The 25,816-nt window shown below is 41.4% G+C and overlaps 1 protein-coding gene across 3 annotated transcripts; it reads left to right on the top strand.

Annotated features, from left to right (window-relative positions):
* On the top strand, window positions 1–25,816 carry PICK1 (protein interacting with PRKCA 1). Of its 3 annotated transcripts, none has more exons than XM_044441196.1 (13): window positions 1–43; window positions 3,158–3,240; window positions 5,993–6,104; window positions 11,152–11,280; window positions 11,401–11,467; window positions 11,611–11,700; window positions 13,607–13,660; window positions 14,762–14,824; window positions 16,279–16,412; window positions 19,257–19,349; window positions 21,874–21,924; window positions 22,682–22,826; window positions 24,018–25,816. In XM_044441196.1, exons 2-13 carry the CDS (start codon window positions 3,200–3,202, stop codon window positions 24,257–24,259), a joined length of 1,221 nt encoding a protein of 406 aa, XP_044297131.1. In that variant the 5' UTR covers window positions 1–43; window positions 3,158–3,199; the 3' UTR covers window positions 24,260–25,816. The 3 variants fall into 3 exon arrangements, with proteins under 3 accessions (XP_044297131.1, XP_044297128.1, XP_044297129.1); XM_044441193.1 differs by lacking the exon at window positions 1–43 and adding an exon at window positions 50–179; XM_044441194.1 differs by lacking the exon at window positions 1–43 and adding an exon at window positions 280–1,666.

The following is a 25,816-nucleotide window of genomic DNA, read 5'->3' as shown; positions in this document are numbered from 1 at the left end:
GCCGTGGTTCCGTCTTCGAAGGAGGCGGGGCTATGCAAGCGAAGTGAGTGGAGGCTTCCGGCCAGGTTAGACACTGACGTGGAGAAGCCAGGGGGTGCCCCTGACTTAACAGGTAGAGGAGAGACGAGAAGAAAGCGCGCAGGTGGAGGCGGATGCGGAGCTCGAGCCAGGCGCTTCCGGTGAGGAAGAAGGCAGGCGGGCAGGCAGCCCCCACTGGGGGTGGGGTGGGGAAAGAGAGGGAGCTATTCCCCTTCCTCAGGGGGCCCTCGTCAGGGGGAACCTGGAGCGGGGGCCGAGCCTTCTAATCGCTGCATTCCGCACTTCGCATATAGACCTCCCCAGTCACGAAGGGGGTGATACTAGATAGGGGGCACACACCTTTTCCATCCTCTGCCACAGAAACGCAGCTAAAGATCCTAGCCTAAGGTTCACACCTCAGTGACAGGTGACGCATTGTGTAGATTTTTTGTGTAAGGGTGCCCGTTGGCCAGCCAGGAACAGCAGACACATAAAATGTTCATATGTCTATTATTACTTTTAATACATTTATGTTCCACTTTTCATCCAAGGAGTTCAAGTGAGCACAAATGGTATGACAGAAAGACAGAGAGAGAGAGAGAGACTGATGCAAGGCCACCCAGTGAATGTGGTTCAGTGATCAGGCACTCTTACTATTATGCCACACTGGCTTTAGAAGCACTTTGTTGTGGAGAAGTCAGCAAGTGAAAGTTCTCACAGCATGGAAAGAATTATGATCACTTGCTAGTATCAAGCTGATATTTTAAACATTTTTTTAAAAGGCAACCTTCTCCTTATTTAGCCACCTTCCTTTGTTTGTATTGGTATATTTGAATTATATAGAATTTTTGTCATGCAAAACGCTCTGTAGCAAAGTTCTGCATGACATAGTGTGAATCCCCTGTTGTAGACAGGAAATGTGAGGCTCAGAGACAGCATGCTGTTCCCAAAATAATTAGCCGAAGTAAGACTTGAATACATATTGCAGTCAAGATCTTAAGGCCGGGGGCTTAAAAAAAAAAACATTATTTTTTTCCTTTTTCTTGAATCCACCCTTGCTCCAGGGCTTTATTTCTGCTATGGCAAATTCCCATTTTCAATTTTTGTGCATCCAGCCCTATAGTCAAATCTGAGGACAGGAACATTTAGCAACTTGGGGGATGTTTGCAACTCGTTTGTAAGGGGGATATAGTACCCTCCCAATTTTTAAGACATGTGTACAGTTGATAATGAGAGTGGTGGCTGTAGCTCAGTAGCTAAGCTTTTACTTTGTATGTAGAAAGTACCAGGTTCATCTCCAGTTAAAGGATATTTGATTATAGTGCTGGGAAGGCACTCTGCTTGAGTCTCTGAAAGCTGCTGCTAATCAGAATAAAGGGCTAGATAGACCAGTAATTTGATTCCGGATGGGGCTGCTTCCTTAAGTCACTGCCATGTTTCATATTAATGTCGAAGCATTTTTCCCCCTGATAACCAAACTGCAAAGGCCAGTTTCTCAGTATTCCATTAGAGAGCTGCAAGAGTGGTAAAAATATAAAATAAACCCTTATCTAGAAGGTCAGTATTTCTAAAGATAAGCCTGGAGGCAAATGCTTTGATACCAAATGTCCTAAAAAGAAGTGTAGGTCAAGATAACCCTGTACAAAAGGTAATTAAATGTTTCCTGCTTACATTTTCTTTGTACTAATGGATATATTCCAGCTTGATTTAAAAGTGTATTTTGTTCTAAATAACTTTTCTTGATACCATAACAAGATGCATTTCTTGTATTAAATGTATATATGTGGTATGTTGAAAGAGAGCTGATCCTCACTGGATGAGCTGACACTATATTGCTGGTATACACCTACATTAAAGAGGTTTTTAATGACTTTTGCTGGTGGTACCTGCCTCTCAGACTGAGGTCATACAGAAAATAAAGGGAGACATTTTCACCCAACAATATTGTTTAATTAACATAGCTAAAGAGTGGAAGAAATATTTATTAAATGTGTGTTCTTTTATTGATTCAGACCTACAGGCAATGTTTGATTTAAAAAAAAAAATTCTAGTGAAAGCAGCATCCTGTCTGGACGTAAATGTGTATACACATCCAAATCATATACTGCATGTCCATGTCTGGGATATGATAAACATGCTGCTGCTACATTAAAGTAGATCTCCACATACAGTGCTTTTTTTGTCATAGAACACACCGGAACAGAGTTCCAGCACCGTTTTTCAACAGATTTTTCAAGTTTTAAAAGTAACTTTTGAAAATTTGATGTTTGGTCCATGTGAATTTGAATCGCCCTGTCGAGCATAGCAGGTTGGCGGTAAAATCATTAAAACGGTGCATGCAGGCTGCTTGTGTGTCGAATCCGATGCATGCGTACTTCGTCCGCGCTGGTTGTGATGGCGCTGCTCGGCTTGTGATTGGTTGTGTGGTCACGCGCTGAGTGCTTACTGCAGGCGGTGACCATTATGTTTTGTTACACAACTGACGTGTGGGTGTGTGTACAGTGACTGACTATGTGCAAAAGGTAAATAATTTCATGAGTTCTGGCACCCTTTTTCCTACAAAAAAAGCACTGTCCACATATAAAAATCTATCATGGGAGACTTGATACAACCCCCTCTTTCTGCTGATTTTCAAAGCATATTGCCCTGGTTTCTACTATTACCTTTCTACTGAGATACTGCTTTGTGCTGTTAACATTGTGCATCCATTGCATGCACAATGTGGGAATACCAGCCAGTCAGTGTCATTCCCATGTTACTTGAATGCTGGGACTGAAAAATGCAATTTGTATGGTGGTGTGACACAGTACTTACATGCTATGGCTGAGATGTATGTGCTCTAAAGTCTTCTTAGCAACAAAAGTGGTAGAGGTAGCAAGTTGCAGCTAATATTACCTTGCCAGATGCTTGCTATGTTATTCTGAGCTTTATTAGGTTGTTGAACAACAAAAATGTAGATCTGTTCAGAAAGTCAGAAGATCTTTCTCATTATCTTCCCTCTTGAACAGCAAATGGGCAGGAGGTAAAGCATCTTCTTTTACAAAAGCTGGAGCTTACAATCTGGTGTGTGGAGAGGAGAATTGTGTTTCTAATTTATGAGATGTGTTTATCAGTTGTGGTGAATTTTTCTCTTTTCTAGGGGCAATCAGAATCTCCCATGAGAAGACAATAATTTGGAACAATGTTTGCAGACTTGGACTATGACATTGAGGAGGACAAGCTGTAAGTACTTTACTGTTTTCCAGTTTCTGCCAATAGTGAATCTGTTGTTTTGCTGACAAATATCCTGTTTTTGGTCTGCTGGCTGTGAGAGCAAAATAGGGCATTCTGTGTGTGGCTGTGGATCCATAGGATCCCAAAATCCCTTCATTCCCCTTGTAGCCCAACAAAATTGACCGCAGGCCTTGCATAGTTGTTTTTTCTTTATGAATTAGTATGAGGAAGAAATGATGAATATTGCCTCCCATGCACCTTGGATGTAGCATGTTGGAAGGGCTAAGGATGTGTTGGTTGCTCGTACCCTCTCAGAAACAGGGTAGAAAATTGCTGAAAAAATTGCTCTATACCGTCTGCTCTGTTGATGTACAACTGAAGGAGAAGGCCATTGTCAGGGTTCAGATATATGCGGTACTTATGTGTTTATCGAAACTAAATTTACCTTAATACTTAACAGCATTATATGCGTTCTCATCTATAACGTAAAATAGCAAATTGTGCAGTTTTGTATGTTTCTGAAAAAAGTTGCTCTAGTCAAATTAAACTGTTACAAATGCACCTGGTATTAGAAATAGGTCTGCAGGCTGCTACATCCTATGTAATCATTTTCTGCAGTCAGCAGGCCTATGAGACAGGTCATCAACCTAGGGCACCAGATCAGAGACACGTAGTGGGCACATCTGGTCTACCTGCCAGATGTGCACACAAGCATTAGGTAGAAATTAGCAAGTCCAAATAATGACTTTGTCTTCAAATCTCTTAGGTGATTTAAAGGGGCACTGTGAATACGATTCTGAAGTTTCAATGCATATCCCAAGCTCTATTCCCCACAAAAACATCCTTTCTTCTCTTCTCTTAGAATAAAATATTAAGGGCAGGGAATGAAGAGAACTTGTGCATGTATGAAAAGGTTCTCTGAGAGAAGAGAATGGGGATTGCTAGATTATTTATTTACTGCCTTGGCCTTCAAAGCAGAGCAGTGTCTTTGTTATACAGCTGCTCTTTGGGATCATCCTTGATATGTGATATTAAAGAGCAGCACAGCAGCCTCATTAATTCCACGTATGGATGATGTGCCAAATATGATGACAGACCCCTGTAAGAGAAAGAGTTTAGGAAAAGATGTAAAAAGGGATATTTTACTTCCTATGATAACATAATAAACTTTTAGTAACAAGAATGCTCTGTTTGAACCAAAATACATGGTACAATTCATTATTAGTTCAGTTCTGGACTTCTTTCACACAATGGATTTGTTCAATCTCAGTCTTAGCCAGGGCCCATAGCTGAATGGAAACATATGAACCAGGTAATCACACAGATATAGCAAGTAGAAATTTCTATTATTGTTGTATGATGGCTGTTTTTCTGACTATGGTAGACTGATAGTTATGTTCCCGCTTAGAAAGACTAAAATGTATGTTGTAAGTAAACCACATAATAGATATTACAAAGATCTATTCTTCCCGGGCTGGAAAATTCCAAATGTCAGGCAATACCTGGAAGTTAAATACAAATGCAGCATGGTGCTGAAGCATGGATTATTTGCATAAGTGTGTGGGTCATTCGTTATATAGGGATGGTGGCTTGCCTAATACGTTTCTTAAAAAAATAATTCAAATAATATATAAATAATATTTTGAACATTTTAAAAATGACATACAAAAATTATCTAGAAATTTGGTGCCACTTCCCAGGAATCTGATTTTTTTTTTTCAGTTTTGAAAACATATAAAGTAAATTTGGGCAGCTTACAAAATTTTATTAGCATCCTTTAAAATTTCAGTTTTTATTTTTTAGAAAAAGTATATTGTCTTTATGATTCTGAAGATAAAGTTAAAAATTTAGCAGCAGAGTGTGATGAATGCAGAAAAATCATTGGAGGGGGAAAAGCTTAAATGCATCAGCTTATGCCCAGCTTTCAAAAATCATGAAACTGACATAATTACCAAAGCACTGTCTGGAAGTGTATATATCACATATCACTAATTTTGTAAAGTTAAGGACTCTGTAGTATGCATGTTTAGCAGAAAAAGGGACTGCAGCTCCCAGCATGACCCAATGAGCCATTGCATAAGATTACTTTTTTAAAGAATAACATTAATTCACTTAATATGACTTGCAACCTATTGTGTTGTTGCAAGCTTTCTGCATCTTACAGAAGTACACATCTGTACACACACAATTGTTCAAAGAAGTGCAATATACACTTACAAAAAGAGATTTCTTTATTGTGGCACCTTGACTTTGGAATGCCCACCTGAGACAGATATGATTAGCATGACTTTGAGTTCTTTTTGGCACCAAATTAATACATTGCAGTTTGCCTAGGCATTTTGTGAATAATTTTGAAAACTTGGAATTTTCAAAAAGGAAATTTACTTTAGCTTGATGTAGGGAAGTTAGTGGCTTTATGGTTTTTCTGCCTCTATCCATTTTATGTACACTACCCTGGGATTGCATGTAGTAATGAAGGAGTGGCATAGACATTTAAAATAAATAATAATTATCATGAACAAATGTGCAAATGTATTTCACTCTGTGTTTGCATTAGAACCATTTGTGTCTTGCAGAAATGAACATCTTTGGGCGCATCCTATACTAGTTAATATCAAAAAGAAAAATACAATTTGCAACATTCCCTCAGACAATAAACATGCCTAGGATTTTGCTCTTACTAACATATCCTTTTGGTGGAAAAAGCAGGGACAGTGAGTTGTTGGTGGCAGTTTTTATGTGTGCCCCTGTTTTGCTTTAGGGGGATTCCTACAGTCCCTGGCACGGTGACCTTGAAGAAGGATTCTCAGAATCTAATTGGAATCAGCATAGGAGGAGGAGCGCAGTGCTGTCCCTGCCTTTACATTGTTCAGGTTGGTGTTTGTGGGAGAGGATTTTATCACTGAGAAGAGATGGGAGGTAAGAACTGTGTGCAGGATGAGATATGACCTTAGTGCTGAACACATTGCTGTCCTTGGGTTCACAGAAACTCTTCTAGCCTTGCAAACCAATGCCAAAACCATGGATTGGGTTATCTATAGAGCAGTGATGGTGAACCTTGTAGAGACCGAGTGCCCAAACTGCAACCCAAACCCCACTTATTTATTCCAAAGTGCCAACACGACAATAAAACCTGAAAACTGAGGTTTTAGTTTAGAAAAGACAACTCACAGCCAGTCTAAGAATATGAATATATATATTTGGCAGTGCACTGACCAACCATGCGAAAGCTTGGATGCCTTGGGGCTAATGAGTTGTGGGTTGTGACGTCATTGCCTGGCAATGCTACTCCTTTCTGAGCATGCGCATGGCCCATATGTGTGCTGTTATCCAATGCTCGGCTGCTGGGGGGATGCTGGGATAACATGGCTCGAATGATGACAGAGAGGGCTCTGCATGCCTGCTGTTGCACGTGTGCTATGCATTCACCATCACTGCCCTAATCCTACCCTGGTGCACTCCCCTAACTATAATGTAGCGGTAAAATACCACTGAAAGTGGAGATTTTGAAAAGGACTTCCTTAAGAAGTTTTCTCTGCACAGCTCATCATTTCTGCCCATTGTAAACGCATTCCAACCATCAAAATGATGCCAGGAAGCCTCGTTCTCATACCTCTAACCCTACCCTGGTGCACTCCCTTAACCCTAATAGAGGGCGAAGGTTCCATTGAAAAGAAGGCGATGTTGAAAAAGCCTTTCCTTAGCAGCATTTTCTGCACCACTCATCGTTTCTGCCCATTACAAACACATTCCACCAATCAAAATCATGCCAGGAATCTTCGTTCTCATCACCCTAACCCTACCCTAGCGCATTCCCCTAACCCTAATATAAAGCTAAAGTTCTCTTGAAAAGAGGGCGATTTTAAAAAAGGCTTCCTTAAGTAGATTTTTCTGCACAGCTCATCCTTTCTGCCCATTCTAAGAACATTCTAAGCATCAAAATCATGCCAGGAAGCCTCGTTCTCATAACAACCCTAATAGAGGGTGAAGGTTCTATTGAAAAGAAAGCAATTTCGAAAAGGCCTTCCCTGAGCAGGTTTTTCTGCACCGCTCATCATTTCTGCCCATTCCAAACACATTCCAACCATCAAAATCATGCCAGGATACCACATTTTTGTAACCCCAACCCTACCCTAGCGCATTCCCCTAGCCCTAAAATAAGGGTAAAGTTCTCTTGAAAAGAGGGCAATTTTGAAAAAGCCTTCCTTGAGTAGCTTTTTCTGCACAGCACATCCTTTCTGCCAATTCTAAGAACATTCTAACCATCAAAATCATGCCAGGAAGCCTCGTTTTCATGACCCTAACCCTATCCAGGTGCACACCCCTGACCCTAATAGAGGGTGAAAGTTCCATTGAAAAGAGGAATTTTGACAAGGCTTTCCATGAACAGCTGTTTCTGCACAGCTCATCATTTCGGCCCAGCCTAAACACATTCAACCATGAATATCATACTAGGACACCAAGATTTGTCACCCTACCCTAGCGCATTCCCCTAACCCTAATATAGAGTAAAGTTCTCTTGAAAAGAGGGTTATTTTGAAAAAGCCTTCCTTGGGTAGCTTTTTCTGCACAGCTCATCCTTTCTGCCCATTCTAAGAACATTCTAACCATTGAAATCATGCCAGAAAGCCTCGTTCTCATACCTCTAACCCTACCCTGGTGCACTCCCTTAATCCTAATAGAGGGCGAAGGTTCCATTGAAAAGAAGGTGATGTTGAAAAAGCCTTTCCTTAGCAGCATTTTCTGCACCACTCATCATTTCTGCCCATTCCAAACACGTTCCAACTATCAAAATCATGCCAGGACACCACATTTTTGTTACCTTTACCCTACTCTAGCGCATTCCCCTAACCCTAATAGAGGGTGAATGTTCCATTGGAAATCAGGCGATTTTGAAAAAGCCTTCCCTGGGCAGCTTTTTCTGCACCGCTCATCATTTCTGCCCATTCCAAACACATTCCAACCATCAAAATCATGCCAGAATTCTTCGTTCTCATAACCCTAACCCTACCCTGGTGCACACCCCTAACCCTAATGAGGGCGAAAGTGCTATTGAAATGAGGGCGATGTTGAAAAAGCCTTCCCTCAGCAGCTTTTTCTGCACTGCTCATCATTTTTGCCCATTCCAAACACATTCCAACCATCAAAATCATGCCAGGAAGCTTCGTTCTCGTAACCCTAACTCTACCATGGTGCACACCCCTAACCCTAATAGAGGGCAAAAGTTCCATTGAAAAGAGGAATTTTGACAAGGCTTTCCTTGAATAGCTGTTTCTTCAAAGCTCATCATTTTGGTCAATCCTAAACACATTCCAACTGTGAAAATCATACCAGGACACCACGTTTTTTTAAGCCTAACTCTTCCCTTGCGCATTCCCGTAACCCTAATAGTGAGCGAAAGTTCCATTGAAAAGGGGGCAATTTTGAAAAAGCTTTCCTTGAGTTGCTTTATCTGCGCGGCTCATCATTTCTGCCCATTCAACACATTCCTACCATCAAAATCATGTCAGGAAGCATCGTTCTCGTAACCCTAACCCTACCCTGGTGCACACCCCTAATCCTAAAGAGGGCGAAAGTTCCTTTGAAAATCGGGCGATTTTGAAAAAGCCTTCCCTGAGCAGCTTTTTCTGCACTGCTCATTATTTCGGCCCATCCTAAACACATTCCAACTGTGAAAATCATACCAGGACACCACATTTTTGTAACACTGACCCTACCCTAGCGCATTCCCCTAAACCTTATATAGACCTGAAGTTCTCTTGAAAAGAGGGCAATTTTGAAAAAGCCTGCCTTGAGAAGCTTTTTCTGCACAGCTCATCCTTTCTGCCCATTCCAAATGCATTCCAACCATCAAAATCATGCCAGGACACCACGTTTTTGTAACCAATACCCTACCCTGGTGCACACCCCTAACCCCAATAGAGGGTGAAGTTTCCATTGAAAAGAGGGCGATTTTGAAAAAGCCTTCCCTGAGCAGCTTTTTCTGCACCGCTCATCATTTCTTCCCATTCCAAACACATTCCAACTATCAAAATCATGCCGGGGAGCGTCGTTCTCGTAACCCTAAGCCTACCCTGGTGCACACCCCTAACCCCAATAGAGGGCTAAAGTTGCATTGAAAAAGAGGGGTTTGATAAGGTTTTCCTTGGACAGCAGTTTCTGCACAGCTCATCATTTCGGCCCATCCTAAACAAATTTCACCCTTCAAAATCATACCTGGACTCCTCGTTATTCTAACCCTATCCCTGTCATGGCGATCCTTTTAAAGACTGAGTGCTCAAACTGCAACCCAAAACCCTCTTATTTATTGCAAATTGCCAACACTGCAAGAACCCTGAAAACTGTGGTTTTAGTTTAGAAAAAACAACTCCGAGCCAGTGCAAGCAAAATATATATGCATCCTTGGCAGCGCACTGAAAGGCCAAGCGAAAGCTCAGATGACTTGTGGCTAATGAGTCATGGCTCATGATGTCATCGCCTGGCGCCACTACTCCTTTCCGAGCATGCGCATGGCCCTTTTGTGCGCTGTTATCCGATGCTTGGCTCCTGGGGCGGTCCTGGGGCGACTTGGCTCGCGTGCTGACAGAGGGGGCTCTGTGTGTCCCCTGTGGTACACGTGCCATAGGTTCGCCACCACTTCTCTAGAGTCTCCCTTTTGTGAACTCATTTATTTGGTGGGTGGATCTGATATCCAGAGGAGGCTGCCACTTGAAGAAGTGTGCACTGTGGAGGCAATTGTCTTTGCTTCCCTTGTACATGCGCACCATCGCAGTATCACCTCTACCCTGTGTTGAAACTTTCCCAAAGAATTCCCTGAACGGTTATATTGGGGAATTTGGGGAAGTCAGAACAGAATTTGGGTCATAGAAACTCAGGATCCAATACAATGTTTCTGCTTGCCACAGTGTAGCTTCAGTGACAGGACAGCTAATTATGTAAGTCTACTGGTTTTCTGATGAGGTTTAGTTAATTTCTCTTTTTTTTCAAAAATATTTTTCATAACTGGTAAGAAAAGGTAAAACTAACCTTATTGAATAACCCTGGAATCTAAAAGAAATTCCACTAGAGGAAAATAGCAGGGAAAGAGAAAGCTGTGAAAATATTCAGTGTTCTTCAGCAACCAAGAGTTAGGCTGTGGGCATTTGCACAAGTGACAGAGTACCCTTTCTCATTGTCTAGTTTTGCCTTTCTCATGTGCCCTTTGGATTTTCAGACGACTGTGCATCTTCCAGTAATCTTGGCCATTGGCCATGCTCTCTGGAGCTGATCTAAGTAATTGCATTAATTTATTACATACGTAAAATGTGAAAAACAACCCTATTTAATGTGAAATATGACTGTTTAATTTGGATGGTGTGAAAGATATATGGTCATAGTATCTGAAAGGCATATATTATTGCTCTCTGAGAGTATTTTCAGCACAGAAAATGCAATATTAGAGGCATTCCACCTTGACCTGATGATTTAGGATTCTACAATTGTGCACATGTGCACATTAACAACATCTAGTCTTGTTAATTTTGATTTTATCAATGTTCTTTCTTTTTACTTATTTAAGCTTTGTTGTGCACTGCCTTGAGAAGACTTCTCTGAAATTCTGTTTAGCTTCTAAATCTTTTAACTGCAATTAATTTCAGGTTGCGTTTTTTAAGTGAATTAAAGTAAATACATGTTTTATGGGAAAAAGTTAAAGGCTGAGATTATCATCCATCTGTGCTTGTTCAGGTATGCAGCCACAAAAATAAGTTATATTTTTATGCAAGAGTATGAGCCTCTGTGAATTTAAAGGCTTCCTATTGATAACATGACCTTCCTATTGATAACATGACATAACAAAGATTCTGTGTTAGTCTTCTGCTTTCCCACTCCTTCCTTTGGCTTCTTTCTATGCCTTCACCTTCCCTCTGTCTTTCTCCTTAGGTGTTTGATAACACTCCAGCGGCTCTAGATGGAACTTTGGCAGCTGGTGATGAAATCACAGGTGTGAATGGAAAGTCAGTCAAAGGGAAAACCAAAGTAGAAGTGGCCAAAATGATCCAAGCAGTGAAGGTGAGAGGTAGGAGGGGATGTTGCTGAAATGCAAAGGAGCACTAGTTGCTGCTCTTCAGTGGAAATAATAATCCATTCCTCTTGAATGCAGAATAACAGCCTGGGTTTTTGCTATTCTAGGGAGAAGTGACAATCCACTACAACAAACTCCAAGCTGATCCAAAGCAGGGAAAGACCTTGGATATTGGTATGTCTTTCTTATTGTCCCTAAATAATTAAAGTTGGGCTGGCTTTCCTGAGGCATTTTCTCAGCCTGGTTCATGCAGATCTGATAAAGCATAAACATTTATTCTGTGTGTGCTGTGAAACGATCTCTCTCCTGCAATGCAGTGTTGAAGAAGGTGAAGCACCGCTTGGTGGAGAACATGAGTTCAGGGACAGCAGATGCCCTGGGGCTGAGCCGAGCTATCCTCTGCAATGGTAAGTGGCATGTGAAAAGTAGCTTCCTCTTTGCATCAAGTAAAGCCAAGGATTGCATCAGCACACCTACATATGCACAAAGGCTGCATTCTCCTGAAACTTGCCTTCGGTGTAGGCTCAGTAAGCTCTGGAATCAAGAGCTACTGTAATATTATTAAGTAATCTGTGAACCAAGGGATCTCTGTTTCAAATATTACTCTTCCAAGCTAGTATCTTTCAACCTTATCTTTCAGTCCCCATCTAAAGTATGGGGTGATTGCTGTTCCCTACAGGATTGCTTAAAGGATTACTGAGATAATAATTGTGAAGTGTTTGAATACTTTAAAGCATGAGTGCAAAACCTTTTTCAGCCCAGTGGCTGAACTTGGTTTCAAAGACACTCTCAGAACTGCATCTGGGTGTGGCTTGGCTACAGGCAAAAGGGGGCAGAATGAAAAATATTAAAAATCTCAGCATAGTTTAGGTTAAAGGTCTTACTGCCAGTAACTAGGAGGAGCATTTCAACCTTTTAGAATGGGGGAAGGAGCCCACACAAAAGCTGGGAAAGTACCACACAACCAGCATGCAAGGGAATTGGGTGGGCCTTAGGGAAGGGTGTGTGGCCATCTGGGTAACCCAGGAGGGTCAGGTTGGGCTTCCAGATGGGCCTGCTTTGGCCTGCTTTTCAACACCCCTGCTTTAAAGTGAAAAATAGACTCTGCTGTTACTGTTGTGCTGGCAGGCTGATCCTAATATCCTGCACATTGGCTTAATTGCTTGAGTCATTTGTCACTCTCTGCTATGCAAGCCCATTGGTGTGATGCACCTTATTAGCTCCTGCTTTCTGTTTCTGACAAACTCATCTAGGGCACTTGCATTAGTCTGTGGGTCCTGCTATATAGAAAATCCTCCCTCCTTGGATTTTGAGAGTGAAAGATAACATGTTCAGGTTTGGGTAATGGCTCTTGTAGGCCAGTTTACATCCTAATATTAATTGCATGTAGTGGTTTTGGTTTGCTTGTTATTCCATAGGAAATTCTAAGAGTCTGACATGAGCTCTGAGGCTCCAAGGCATCACCCTCAAACAGGGTTAGAAGGACAGTGATCATCTGGCAAAGTAAAAAAAAAATAATAACGAATGTCAGTGGTCATTTAATTTAGACATTGACCCATATGCTGTTAAACAATGTTGTGGTGTTTTATAATGAAGGCCTTCCAAGACATGGTTGCATGGTTTTGAGTGAAGCAATCTGAATTTAATAAAGCTAGGGAAACCATTTTAAAAATGTCCAAGCAGAGGCTGTGCATTGCACTTGAGAGCAGTGGCTTCCCTGTGTTTTTGGGATCAGCACAATCATGGAAGTCGCAGCAGCTACAAGTATCTGTGTGGAGGCGCCACTTGATTCACAGGACACTTCTTGTGTCATGCCAAGTTACAAGACTGACCATGGCCTTACATGAGCCTGAGGCAGAAAAGATTGATGAAAAATGTATGATTTGAAAACTACAAATATTCCTTTAGAATTTGTAAAATGTGTCTAAACTTAGGGCCTTTTCTCTCTTAGTCCAGGTGGCAATAATCTGTAGCAAGGTCCTTGTACCAGTCGGTCTGTTCCTTTTTCTCAGTTAGCTCTTTCTCCATTCAGATTATTGACTGTTCTCTCTCTCGAGCTACTGCTTCAACTTTCTCCATTTGCTTTTCTTGCCGTTTTGAATGGGGTTACAATTCTCTGCATGGTATAGTCCCCAACACTTTAACATTTATTTTTAGAAGTCCTTCTCAAATTTTCAGGGATCCTTAGCTAAGTAGTGCATTTATAGGACATATGAAAGCTTTGATGTTAAAATCTTACTAAGCAAGTTCAACCATTATGGCATAGGGTCCCTTGTGCTCCTATATATAATCCTCTGCCCTTCATCATTATAGATGGGCTGGTGAAGAGACTGGAAGAGCTGGAGAGGACTGCAGAGCTATACAAAGGTATATCTACTCTTTTTTCCCCTCCTTTGCAATCAGGAAAGGGCTCTCAGGGCTCATACTGATGAGCTCCTTTCAATCCCTCAAGTAATCATTTCCAGAGCTTACATACTTATATACAGGGCTTCAGTCCAGGGTGATATACCTAATGGGCAACCTGTTTGCCCTGACAGCTATATGGAATAGTGGGAAGTGCCCTGGGGGCTGTATGCCAACAGTAGAGGATGCCAGAGCTAGAGGTGGGGTCTGATTCCTTCCATATACACACCTTCATTCTCTCTCTCTCTTTCTCTCTCAATATCTCTCCTCAGTGCATGGGGATGGAAAAGCTTAATTTCCCTCACTAATGAGATCCAATATCTCCTCCTTCTCTGCTCCCAGCTGATTAGCATGAGGAAAGACTGAAGAGCACCAATTAGTGCACTAATAGATTAAGAGACATGTAGTGGAATCGCTGTGATCCTACCACACTCCTTCCACAGCTTCCACTGCCCACCACACCAGCTTACCCTAGCAGCTGGTGATGAAATCACAGGGGGTGAATGGAAAGTCAGTTTATAGCACCAGTCAGCAGGGGAGCTGTGGAAGGAATTTGATGGGATCACTGAGATCCCATTATGTACATCTTCTCCTCTTTGCTGGCCAACTGATTAGTGTTTCCCAATCACCTGGGAGCAACAGTGAGGAGGTCATTGCTTGCCATGAGCCTCAGTAGCAGCTTCTTCATGCCTGTAACAGGATTGCTTGCTCAGCACCAGACAATACATCTACCTATTGTAGATACAACAACTCCCACAACAACCTGTGGGTTATCAAAGTGTCTACTTGCCCATGAACAAGGCACCCTGGGGAATTCAATCTGAAGGGTTGTCATGTAATATAAATTGAATCAGTTTCACTAATGAGAATCAGCATGTGCTAATTTTTTCACATGATAGAAAACTTAGTTTCATTGTGAACTTGTCTCTAGTTACTGTTTGCTTTGTTTTCTTATCCCAAGCATCTAGTTAGTGTTGAAGTACCAAATGCAAAAGCGATAGAACCTCCCGTGTAAGTGCATCTTTACTGAAATTACTGTTGTACTTCTTTTCTATCTCTGCCTAGGCATGACGGAGCACACAAAGAACCTCCTCAGAGCTTTCTTTGAGCTGTCTCAGACTCATAGAGGTAAATGGACCAGAAAGCTGCTTGGCTTAAGATCACAGCATCATGGGCCACACTGCCATACACAGGAAATCTCTCATTATCTTAGATCTTGAAAGGACAAGAATGTCCCCCAAGGCAGTCATGAGAAAACTACAAGAAATAGCGCTGCTGATTTGATACCATTGGATTAGAGGTTATGCTTCCAATGAAATTTTAGTTTTGGGGAGATTGCTGCTCTCCATTGTTTGCCCTGACAGATTTCATATGTTCCACTTAAAATGCTTTTAAGCCTTATTCTTGCTGTTGGTCTGCATGTATGAAAAACAGGACACACATTTTCAGTATGGAACAATTTGTAGATCAATTCTGCTGCCATTTAGAAAGATTGCATTTCAACTGCTGTGCATTATTTGTGTCATATGCTTTCTGTGGACAGATGCATTCAGTACTTTCTGAAATATATTTTTAGTTCTCTACTCAACACTTTTCCCAGAGAGTTGCACATGTCTGAAGAATGTCCTTTTCTACCTTCTAACATACCCTGGTAGGGAAGTGTGTGGTGGAGGGAAGCACCGTCAGGTTCACCAACAGAGATTTCTTTCACTATTTCCCTTCCCTGCTTCCCAAAGCCTCACTATTTTCAGTCAATCCTCCTATTTTCCCAGCTGCTTTTATTGCAGCTCTGAGAAGAAGAGGGACAAGTTTTGGTTGTCTTCAAAAATGCAGTGCAAAAGTGCACTTTTGTGCAAAGTAATATGATGACTTTTTTTAAAAAATGAAGGTTGGTCTTGTCAATTTCATCAGAGGTACCAGGGGTGGCTGGCTCAGCTAGTACAGCGGATGGGAACATTTGGCTCCCTCTGGACTTCACCTTTACTCAAGCTTCACCTGAATCTACTGGAGGCTTAGGAAGGGGGAAGGAATCCTCCTATTATTTCCAATCTGCCCTTCTCCTTCCTGACCTTGCTTCTGCTGTACCCTCGCTACTGGAGAAAGCCACCCTACTGGCTAAGGAATCTGCTGGAACACTCCAACTGTGGCTTCAGTTGGGGCTCCTTCACCCATGCCATGACTTCCCATATTAGATACCATGCAGAGGAGGCAAAGTGGCCTCAGGTGAGGTTATGGCTGGAGTGCTCCAGCTTGCACTTTATATCAGGGAACACATCCTGCCCCAAGTCCCAATTCACTTCCCCTTCCTTGAGCGAGATGCAGTTTGCACCCATCTCTAGCACATCAAAACAGTATCAGCAGGACAGGAAGGTGAAACATGCTTTAATGATTGTTGGTAGAGATGCAGTGACTTTTAAAGCAGTACAAGTATAGCTTTTCTATTGTGGTAATAAATATAAGCTGAAGTTAACAGAGATTTGGAAGTGATAATCAACATGCCTGAAAATGCCTTTGATTTGGGCCACAGTCCTCAGCTGTATGTTTTTTGTTTGTTTGTTTGTTTGTTTGCTGTTTTTGCACAGCATTTGGTGATGTGTTCTCAGTCATTGGTGTACGAGAGCCCCAGCCAGCTGCTAGTGAAGCATTTGTGAAATTTGCAGATGCCCATCGCAGCATCGAGAAGTTTGGAATCCGCCTTCTAAAAACTATCAAACCGGTAAAGAAACCTATTTCAGGAGGAAAGGCGTGTTGGTGGGAGGAGGGAGTAGAACTAAGATTTTCTTTTCTAGGAGAAACTGTCTTTGTCTTCATTGTGTTCAAGATGATTCAAAGTGTACAAAAAATTCTTTTCTAAAATGCTGTTAAAAATGTGATGTACAAAATAGTATTATAATATTATGATGTGCATATATGCAACCATAGGAGAGAGGTCATGTAGGTCAAAGTGGTGATTATATACCACAGTGTCTGAGAGGTTTTACAGAACAGTGAAGTCTGTCAGTGCCCCAAAGCAGAAAGATGGTACCTTCTTCCGGATAAACTTGAGATAGGGTAATAAGCAGTAGGTTAACCATTGATTAAATAAACTATTGCTTACTATTATTTTTATTGTGCATTTCATTAAATCAAAACAAAGATAAAATGAAAAATGTAAATAAAATAAGATAAAATACTAGGTTTCTTACCTGACATTTGAAAAGATCCTTTTTAATGGATACATACACAATATTTGCCCCTATGTATTTCCTATTAAGTGAAATAGACTGTTATCCATAGGAATAAATCTACATAGACTTCAGCAAAGGCAGACAAAATAGTCATATAAATTTTCCATTTGCAAATTATACCTAAAGACCACTTTTTCAAAAATTGAAATCATTCTTAAATGCTCAGCCTGTTGTGTTATTGAAAGTGCCTGTTTTTCCTTCCACTGTTGTAACATTAGTCTTTCAGTTGTCAGAAGGGTGTGGCAAATCAGATTTCACTTACTTTGAGTTAAGTTCTAAGATATAAGCAGATAATTGAGAAGAACATGTACATCAATAAATATCAGAGGGCTTTCTGTCAAAGTTTATTGAGAAGAAGCCCTTTCCTTCCAAGAAGAGACAGCTGCTGAGCATTGCGAAAACCTGTAAGAAAAATATTACATCTAATACAACTCCTATTTAATCAGATCTTTCTTGGAAGACATAGTGGCACCCAATATATAGAAACATAGATTGAGTCAGAAGGGGTCTCCTGGGCCATCTAGTCTGACCCCTGGCTCCAGCCAGCTCCACTCATGACATGCCTACCATGTGCATGTCCAGCCTATCCTTAAACACCCTCACCAATGGGGCTTCAACCACCTTCCGTGGAAGCCCATTCCATACTCTAGGGGTCCTAACCATCAGGAAATGCATCCTGGCATCCACCCTAAATCTTGGTTCCCTGAGCTTTGCTCCATTGGAACACATCCTGCCCTCCACTGCTGGGGAAAAATGGTCATGACTCATCTCTGTGTGGCACTCCTTCCCATACCTCTATGTCGCTAACAGTTCCCCTCTGGGTTTCCTCCTCTCAAAGTTGAAAAGACCCAGCTCCATCAGTCTCTCCTCATATGGTTTTCCCTACAAACCAGCCACCATCCTAGAGGCCCTTCGCTGTACTGATCCCAACCTTGAACATTAGTTTTTTTTTTCCTGAAGCAGACATAACCTAAGTTTTCATAACCCTTCTGAGATAGGTTCCGATGCAGCAATCCATTAATTGGGCAAGATAGGACAGTCCAATTAACTATTCCATCCTTGCTTAAGATCATACACATTCATATGTATTCACCAGTAATAAGTATTTATACATCTGGTGATGAATTGATATATTTTGCCACCCTTAATAAATAATTCTAATAAGGAAGGTGACTCTGAAGCTGTAAAAGTAGCAGGGTTAAACTTAAATTCCAGCAGATTTTTTCTGTTGCATGTTTTTTTTTTTTTCCAATTTATATCCTGCCTTTTTCCTACAAAGGGCCGAAGGCAGCTTACAGCATTCTCCTCCTCCATCTTATCCCCACAACAACAACAACCCTGTGAGGTAGACTGGGCTGAGAGTCTCTGACTGGCCCAAAGTCACCCAGTTGGCTCCATGGCTGAGCGGGGACTAGAACCCTGATCGCCTGAGTCCCAGTCCCATGCTCTTAACCACTACACCACACTGGCTCTCAGTGTATTGCCATTTAGCTGTAGCTGACAAATGATATTCTGCACATAGAGCAGAAAATGGCAAAAAGTTGTCATTCATACCCACTAAAATTTAGTTTGTGCATCCAAGCCTGCCAGACAAACATTCTCATACCAATTTTATATCTGGTTTCCCCCATAAACATAGTTTCGAATGAGAGAATGGATCAAAATGTCCTTGATGTGACACTGTGCACCACACCTCTCTGACTGTTGTACCTGTGGGAGGTACCCTGTCGGTTTTAATATGTCACTTCGCATTTCATACAAACTCAGCCAAAGTGTGGAATGCATTTGCTGGTTCAATCACGGCTCAGTTCTTTGTTCATTAGTTTTTGAGGTTTTGAATCTGGCTTATTTGTTTGCTCTTCCACTCCATTTCCAGGTCATCAGGGTTGAGGACATCAGACTTGGGGTATAGTTCAAAAGCCTTTAGTGCCTCAAAGCTGATGTCTGCAAATCTGCAAATCATTTTATTTGTAACCTGCCCAGGGAGTCTTATGGCTAATGGGGCAGGATAAAAGTCTAATAAATTAATATATAAAATCTGTGATAGGGAGGGTATGGAAATGGCAGGAGAGGAGTCATTTTATATTGCATTAGACTGTGGCAACAGCAGGGATGATGAGCAGAATCTCCATCTGACTGGCTCACAGATGAGCCACAAATGCAGTGAAGAGCTCAGTCATTATTACATCCAGTGTTTCAGTTTAGCTGCCAGAAAGGACAGAAATCTTGGTATCCATAAGGCATATAGCAAATTTCTCAGGCTTTCTTACTTTATTGCAAGCAAATAAAAGATTAAGTTATCTTAATTTTTCACTGTCAGTGTTCCCTTACAGATGTTGACTGACCTGAACACTTACTTGAATAAAGCCATTCCTGATACAAGGCTGACTATCAAGAAGTATTTGGATGTGAAGTTTGAGTATTTGGTGAGCAATCTTATGTTGTTGTTCTTAATTCTAAGATGAAAAATTATTCTTTAAGGAAATCATGAGGCCTAGAAATGAGTTCCAGTCATGTTCTCTGCAAAATGATTTCAGTGTTGTCTGTGGTTAGTTTGGCTTAAAACAGATTGAGCAACTTTGCTTTTAATTTCATGTCAACTGACAGTATTTTACAGCTGCATTCATAATTCTCAAAACAGTGGTTCATCTAGTCTGAAAATCAAGACAGTAGCTGTGAACAGGAGCTCTGCAGGAAGTGAGCAAGAAGGAAAAATCAAGTGTAGTGTGTTCATTTGTTCACCTCCAGTTTCTGAAAATGGCAAGGGGAAAAAATGAGAGTAGGTGTAAATTTTAGGCAGCATGCCATTGTTTTCAGCTGCAGCTTCAAATCAACTCCAAATCAGTAGCAAGCAAAACTACTAGGTAAACTGACTTAGCAGGATACCAGCTCTTAAAAGGGGCTGCTTCTGCACTTGGACTTCAGTGGCATTTGCTGCATATTGTAGGCAGGCACGGGCAGTGACATTTCAATCTGTAGTCTTCTTACTTAAAAGCCAAAAAGGAAAATGATGTAGTACGTAAATCAGTCTTGAAGGGGATGTAGCTCACCGATTGAGCACCTGATTTGTATGCAGATGGTCCCAAATTCAATCCCTGCCATCTCCAGGCAGGGCTAGAAACAAATCCTGCCTTAAATCCTGGAGTAGAAAGGTATGAGCTCAACAGATTTCCTCATGAGTTCAGATCTAATGATCAGAAGTGGCTGAGTCGGGGTTTGGTTGGGTTGGATTTGGTTTGGTTTTTACAGACTTCCGTCTCCAACTGTAATCAACTGTAATTAGTATGCATTTTTACTTGCTAATAAAGTTTGTGCCCCCCCAAAACTCATCTGGCTGTAGTGTGATTCATGTGGAACCAATACATTTGCATTTAATCAGAATTTGTGTAAATTGTGATTTGTGATAATTGGCTGATTTGGCAAACAGATCATACCAGAACCACATGATTTTTGGCATTTATTTGTGCAAATTTCTTTATTGGCTAAAAGAATGCACAAATTATGGGCTGTTCCATAGAGAGAAGTCTGCAGACTGGTTCAGTTTGCTCCACAGAGAGTCAGTGCCAGCACAAGTGTTAGGGTTAGGAAAATCTGGGTCCCTGTGCATGTCCAGCAGTCTGGAACTAGCTTCAATTGTAGTAAGAGTATGTGGTCAAAAAGAACATCTTGACTTCTACTTTTCTTATGCGTTATTTCTGAATGCTCAAATATGTATTATACCTGCGTTAACTTTAGTTTTGTGTTAGGAATGCCTGGGCTCCAGTGCATGTCTGTGAGCCTGGAAATATTCTAGACTAGGTGAAAAAGGTGAGCAGTCAGCAAGAACATTCTGAGTGCTGCCTTTGAGTGTTGTTTGAACATACAGGGGTTATAACTGTGTGTTATGGGTAGGGCTACGGGTCGGATTTCGAAAACCTCTTTCCCTGTGTATGTCCCAGCACTCTGAAAAAAGCCTAGATCAGGTAAAACAATGAGAGCAGTCAACATGAGCCCCCAGGGTGCTCCATTTCTCCTTGTTGACTGAATGTGTACACCTTATTTGGGTGTTAGGATTGTAGTTAGGACTAGGAAATCCTGGCTCCCTGTTCATGTCCATGGGCCTGGGAAAAGCCTCAACTGGACAGAAAGAATGAGCAGAGAACAAGAATACCATTAGTACTGTCTTTATGCATGTTGAGTAATTTTACGGAGATTAGGGTTAAACATCAATTTAGGATTACATTTAGGAAAGCCTGAACATCTGTGCATGTCCATTACCCTGGAAATACCCTAGATTTGGCAAACAGTAAAAATGGTCAACAAGAACCCCCTGAATGCTGTTGTCAGAATGAACAGGGTTATTTCTGGGTGTTCGGATGTAGGTTATACACCTGAGGTCACACATGCCTACCCTGGAACAACTTTGCTGCCAGCCAGTGTCAGCAGTACTAGGCTGGATGGAACAAGGTTCTGTCATTGTAACAGATGAGAGAGAGAGTCCATTACAGCCACCCAGTTGCATATGCCTTCTAATTAAGATAGTAGTACCTTTCTCCTCTTTCCCAATTTTCCTTCCTTCCTTCTTTCTAGAGTGGTATATATGATTATTGTGTATGGAAAGATACTTTATATGGTATTTGTTCTCAAAAGATATAGTTCCCCCTTTTGTTTCAGTTTTCTGTTTAATATATATTGACAGATTAAAACCAAAACAAAACCTCATGCCTTTGAAATGTGTTGGAGCACAGTTCCCATCAACCCTGCCAGCAAGCCTTGGAGTGAGCATCCTGACTGGGGGTGATGGAGTCTTAGTCCATCATACCTTAAGGGAACCAGGTTGGAGAAGGTTTTATGTCTTAAATGTATGTTAGGCTTTAAGGTGCCACAGGACTGCTGTTGTTTCTGCTGCAACAAACTTACATGGTTACTCCTCCAGAAAATGTAACTTCGTGTATTTCTTCCTCCTTTCAGTCCTACTGTCTCAAGGTGAAGGAGATGGATGATGAGGAGTGCAGCTGCATTGTAAGTACTGTGGCTCTAACATGCAGGCTGCTTCCATTGCAGTTACATGTTTCCTCACAGGCACTCCTACAGGTTTTCCTACTTCCACAACTTAAAGGCAGGGATAGATGTTCTAATTCTTCCCTTATTGAGGTCTTTCAAACTGTGTATTCTCATGAAAATAATTGCCAACAATGATATCCTGTAAAATGCCTTCTTGTGGCTTTTCTTTGATTCTTAAAGGTGCCTCAGAGGAATTGGGTGTAGAGCTTGCTTCAGGCATTATGGTTGGTTGGTTAGATAGTGCTTATTCTAAGAACATGTACATTTCCTTTTATATTTCTTTAAACTTGTGTACTCTTGCTAGGCAGGGTTTTATGAGTGCACTTAGGACATTATATAAAGTTACAATTTTGAAACAATCAACATTTCAAGTAAAAACACATTGTTCACTTCAGTGTGGTGGAAGAGGCACCATCCATTCTGGTGTTTCACAATCAGCTGTTTATTTCTTGATCCCACTTACCATGTGACTATCCTTGTGATTCATCTCTTTTGATTGAAACATTGGCTGCCCTGCCTGTAGGTTCTAGGCTCAGTCCTTGCCAAAAGCAGCTTCAGGTTTTATTACTTTTAATAATGTCAGCCAGCTAGTGTTGTGACATGATCACATGAGGAGCTGGAGTTCACTGGGGCAGATCAGGGAAGCATTTGGTCCTACATGAAACTATTGAACAATTTCTGGTTGGTTGCAACAGAGATGTGGTATTTTGGGCAGGCACTTGGAGAACCTCTCTATCGGGTCAGCACTGGGAATTATGAATATCGCTTAATCCTCCGTTGCCGCCAAGAGGCACGTACGCGCTTTGCCAAGATGAGGAAGGACGTGCTAGAAAAGATAGAGCTGCTAGACCAGAAACATGGTGAGTTTGGCTACCTTTTTTCAACATACAAAGACCTAGTTATCACTACAAAGGCGCAGACAATTAATAATTGTATAATAAAGACCCATGTATGCATGAAAAAGCTAGAGATGCAGTTGGGCTTGCAGAAGGATAAGAACCAAGCCACTTAGAGCACACCCCATCCAAAGAAATCCTTTTCATCAAGCATGCTAGTATGTACTTCTTGCATGGGGCTGACACTGTACTTCTTCCGTTCTTCTGAAGAATATCAGAAGCTGCTGATGGAATGTATAGGTGCCAGCTGTCTGCCATATGCAACATTGCTGTCGTGCAGAAATGGACAGTTTTCAAACCAAGATCCAGTTGTTTTATGTACCATCAACTCAGCCACACCGTAAAGGAGATGGCTTGAGTGCGCAGAAGGCAACTGGTTTCTAGGCACAGGTGTCAAACCTGCTGTGATCTTCCAGACTGCTTTGTGCTTCCTTTGCAATAGCTGGGATTGGAAAAGCAGAAGAGTACAGGTGAGTGAATTCGGAACACAATGAAAATTCAGCTAATGCAGAAAGAAGATACTGAGTTAGAGAAATGTTTTTGTACTGGGTGAACTCTCCAAGGTGAGGCTGAAGGTTCAAGAGTAGGACATCTTGGTGTTCGTTTTTTTAAGCTTAGAAAGGTATCTTGGAGCTTAAGGAAGGCCGAGAAGTATGGATGGGGTGACATCCTTTCAAAATGTTGTAGCCCACCTTAAACTGACTTACTAAGGACATAAAAATTAAAAGAATTCATAGTTTTGTCTTGGAGCTTACATCTGTCAGGACTTCTGCACTTTGAAATGTCTATTGCCTAGATCAACTGACCTTCTTCTAGTATAAGACAAAGATTGCTTGGCTGAACTCATTCGTTTTGGTTCCTTCACAATGTGAAGATATATTAACATGAACACGCATTCCCTTGATTGCAGTAAAGCATGTTTCTGAAGTGTGTGCTTTGATTCCAGAGTCTTTGGTCTCCTGATCTCTTGCTCAATCGCTTCAGCAAAAGCCACATTTGAGAGAGTAAGGCAGGCTGCAAAATCCAAGGATTGTAGTTACACTGAGGAAATCTGCAGAATTGGCAGCAGTTTCCTACACACCAGTTTGTCCAGTGGGGAAGGATGATGCATGCTGCTCCTTTCTTACAGCTTTCCCAATGTGTCTTCCCCTGCAGTGCAAGACATTGTGTTCCAGCTCCAACGCTTCGTTTCCACCCTTTCCAAGTATTATGATGACTGCTATGCTGTACTGCGGGATGCAGATGTCTTTCCCATTGAAGTGGATCTGGCCCGTACCACACTGAGTTATGGCCAGAAGGATGTCTTCACAGATGGGGCAGAGGATGAGGAGGAAGAAGAAGGGGAATGCAGCCGGAAGGAAGAAGAGAATGGTGAGAAACTCATTGATGATGCCTGAGCTCACAAACTTGATGAGGTGGAAAACCCCTGCAAAGACTGATAAATTCTATTTCTCTAGACAACTTGTTTACAGTGACTTTTTTGTCTGTATAAGCCCAGTTGTGGAATCAAGATTCTGACTTGACTGTGGGCAGTTGGGATGGCTTGGAACTAAAATCGTTCATGCACGGCCCCTCTTCCAAAAGTGTCCTCCTGCCTGGTATGTCTAAATGACCTTTTTTCAAAATTTCATTGCCAACTTGAGGAGATGGCCAGAGGAAGATTGACTACATTGGAAAACCCTTCAGTCCTCATCCCAGCAAGGCTGCCTGTGCAGAGGGGCTTCATTTGAATGTACAGGAAACACATTTCTATTAACTAAATGATGATCAGTGCAGACTCCTTGTGTGTTAGTTAAGTCCAAAAATATCATGGGGTAGGAGAAGAAGAATGGCTGAAGGTTTTTTGGTTCCTTCTTCCTCCTCCACTTTTCATCTTGAATTACATTTCTCTTAAAAGATAGGTTTAATTCAGAGAATAGATCCCTTTCTTACCATTGGTCATAGGTCTTATTAGACCAGAAGGATGAAACCAGAAAAAATGGCCTTGAAGATAAAGGTAATTTTAAAGACCATCTGAGGATTATCATTATCCTCCATAGGATGGCATCAGTATGGATAGTCACTATGGAATGTGATGTTGGGATTAAATTGCATTGCTATATGTTTCCAGTCAGTACCATGCAATATGTCATGACTGTTCTTAGCCAATACCAAATCCATAAGGATCACATAGTCATAACCCTCCTGCTGTGTGATCTTTTCTAAAATACAGAAAAGTTCCAGTATTTAACATAGTGGCCACTTTGGAAAGTTTATATAGCAAGCAGGGAAATGGTATCTATGAAAGGAGGCCATCGATTTGCTGAGGTTAAAAATCAACCATTTTAAGCATTACAGTTCTAATTTGTATCCTGCACTTTCATTACACCTACGCATTTTCTTTTATTCTTTTGAAATATTGCTCCTGAGGACAGAGAGCCCATTATGAGCCCCAAACAGTATTTCCTCCCCCTCATTCACTCATGTAATGTTAAAAGAAAGAGGTCACTGAGAAGGAGGAAGGGTAAATTAGGGCATAATCCATATTTAGGCAGCAAAAAGTCCTACAACTCTCCGCATTCTCCAACCAGCCATTCTGGCTTGGAAATATTGAGAGTTGTAGTATTTTTCCTTGTCTAAACATGCACAGGATTACATCCTGATCCTCTGAGGAATTCTCCCAGTCCTGTACCTTTTTGCAATTTCTAACAGAACACAGTGACATTTTGTCCTGATTAGTAAGAATGATCTTTTGGAAATAATGGGCATTGGCTACTACATCACTCCATGAGATTGTGGCAGCTTGTCAAGGAGAGAAGGTATATAACAGCATTAAATGTGTGTCCTTGTAACTTCCCCTTGGTTTTTGTTTCTTTTTGCATCCTTCTTCGTGAATGGCCAAGAAAAGACTATGTGGGTCCAGGGCCCTTCAGTGGGCTTTTATGTGTGGACTAATAAAGAAAAAATGAACTTTC

This window comes from Varanus komodoensis, unplaced genomic scaffold (assembly GCF_004798865.1).
Source record: "Varanus komodoensis strain SLA01 unplaced genomic scaffold, ASM479886v1 scaffold39, whole genome shotgun sequence".
Lineage (NCBI taxonomy): Eukaryota > Metazoa > Chordata > Lepidosauria > Squamata > Varanidae > Varanus > Varanus komodoensis.
Note: the sequence above shows the minus strand (reverse complement) of the source record. Positions and strands in the feature narration are given on the sequence as shown.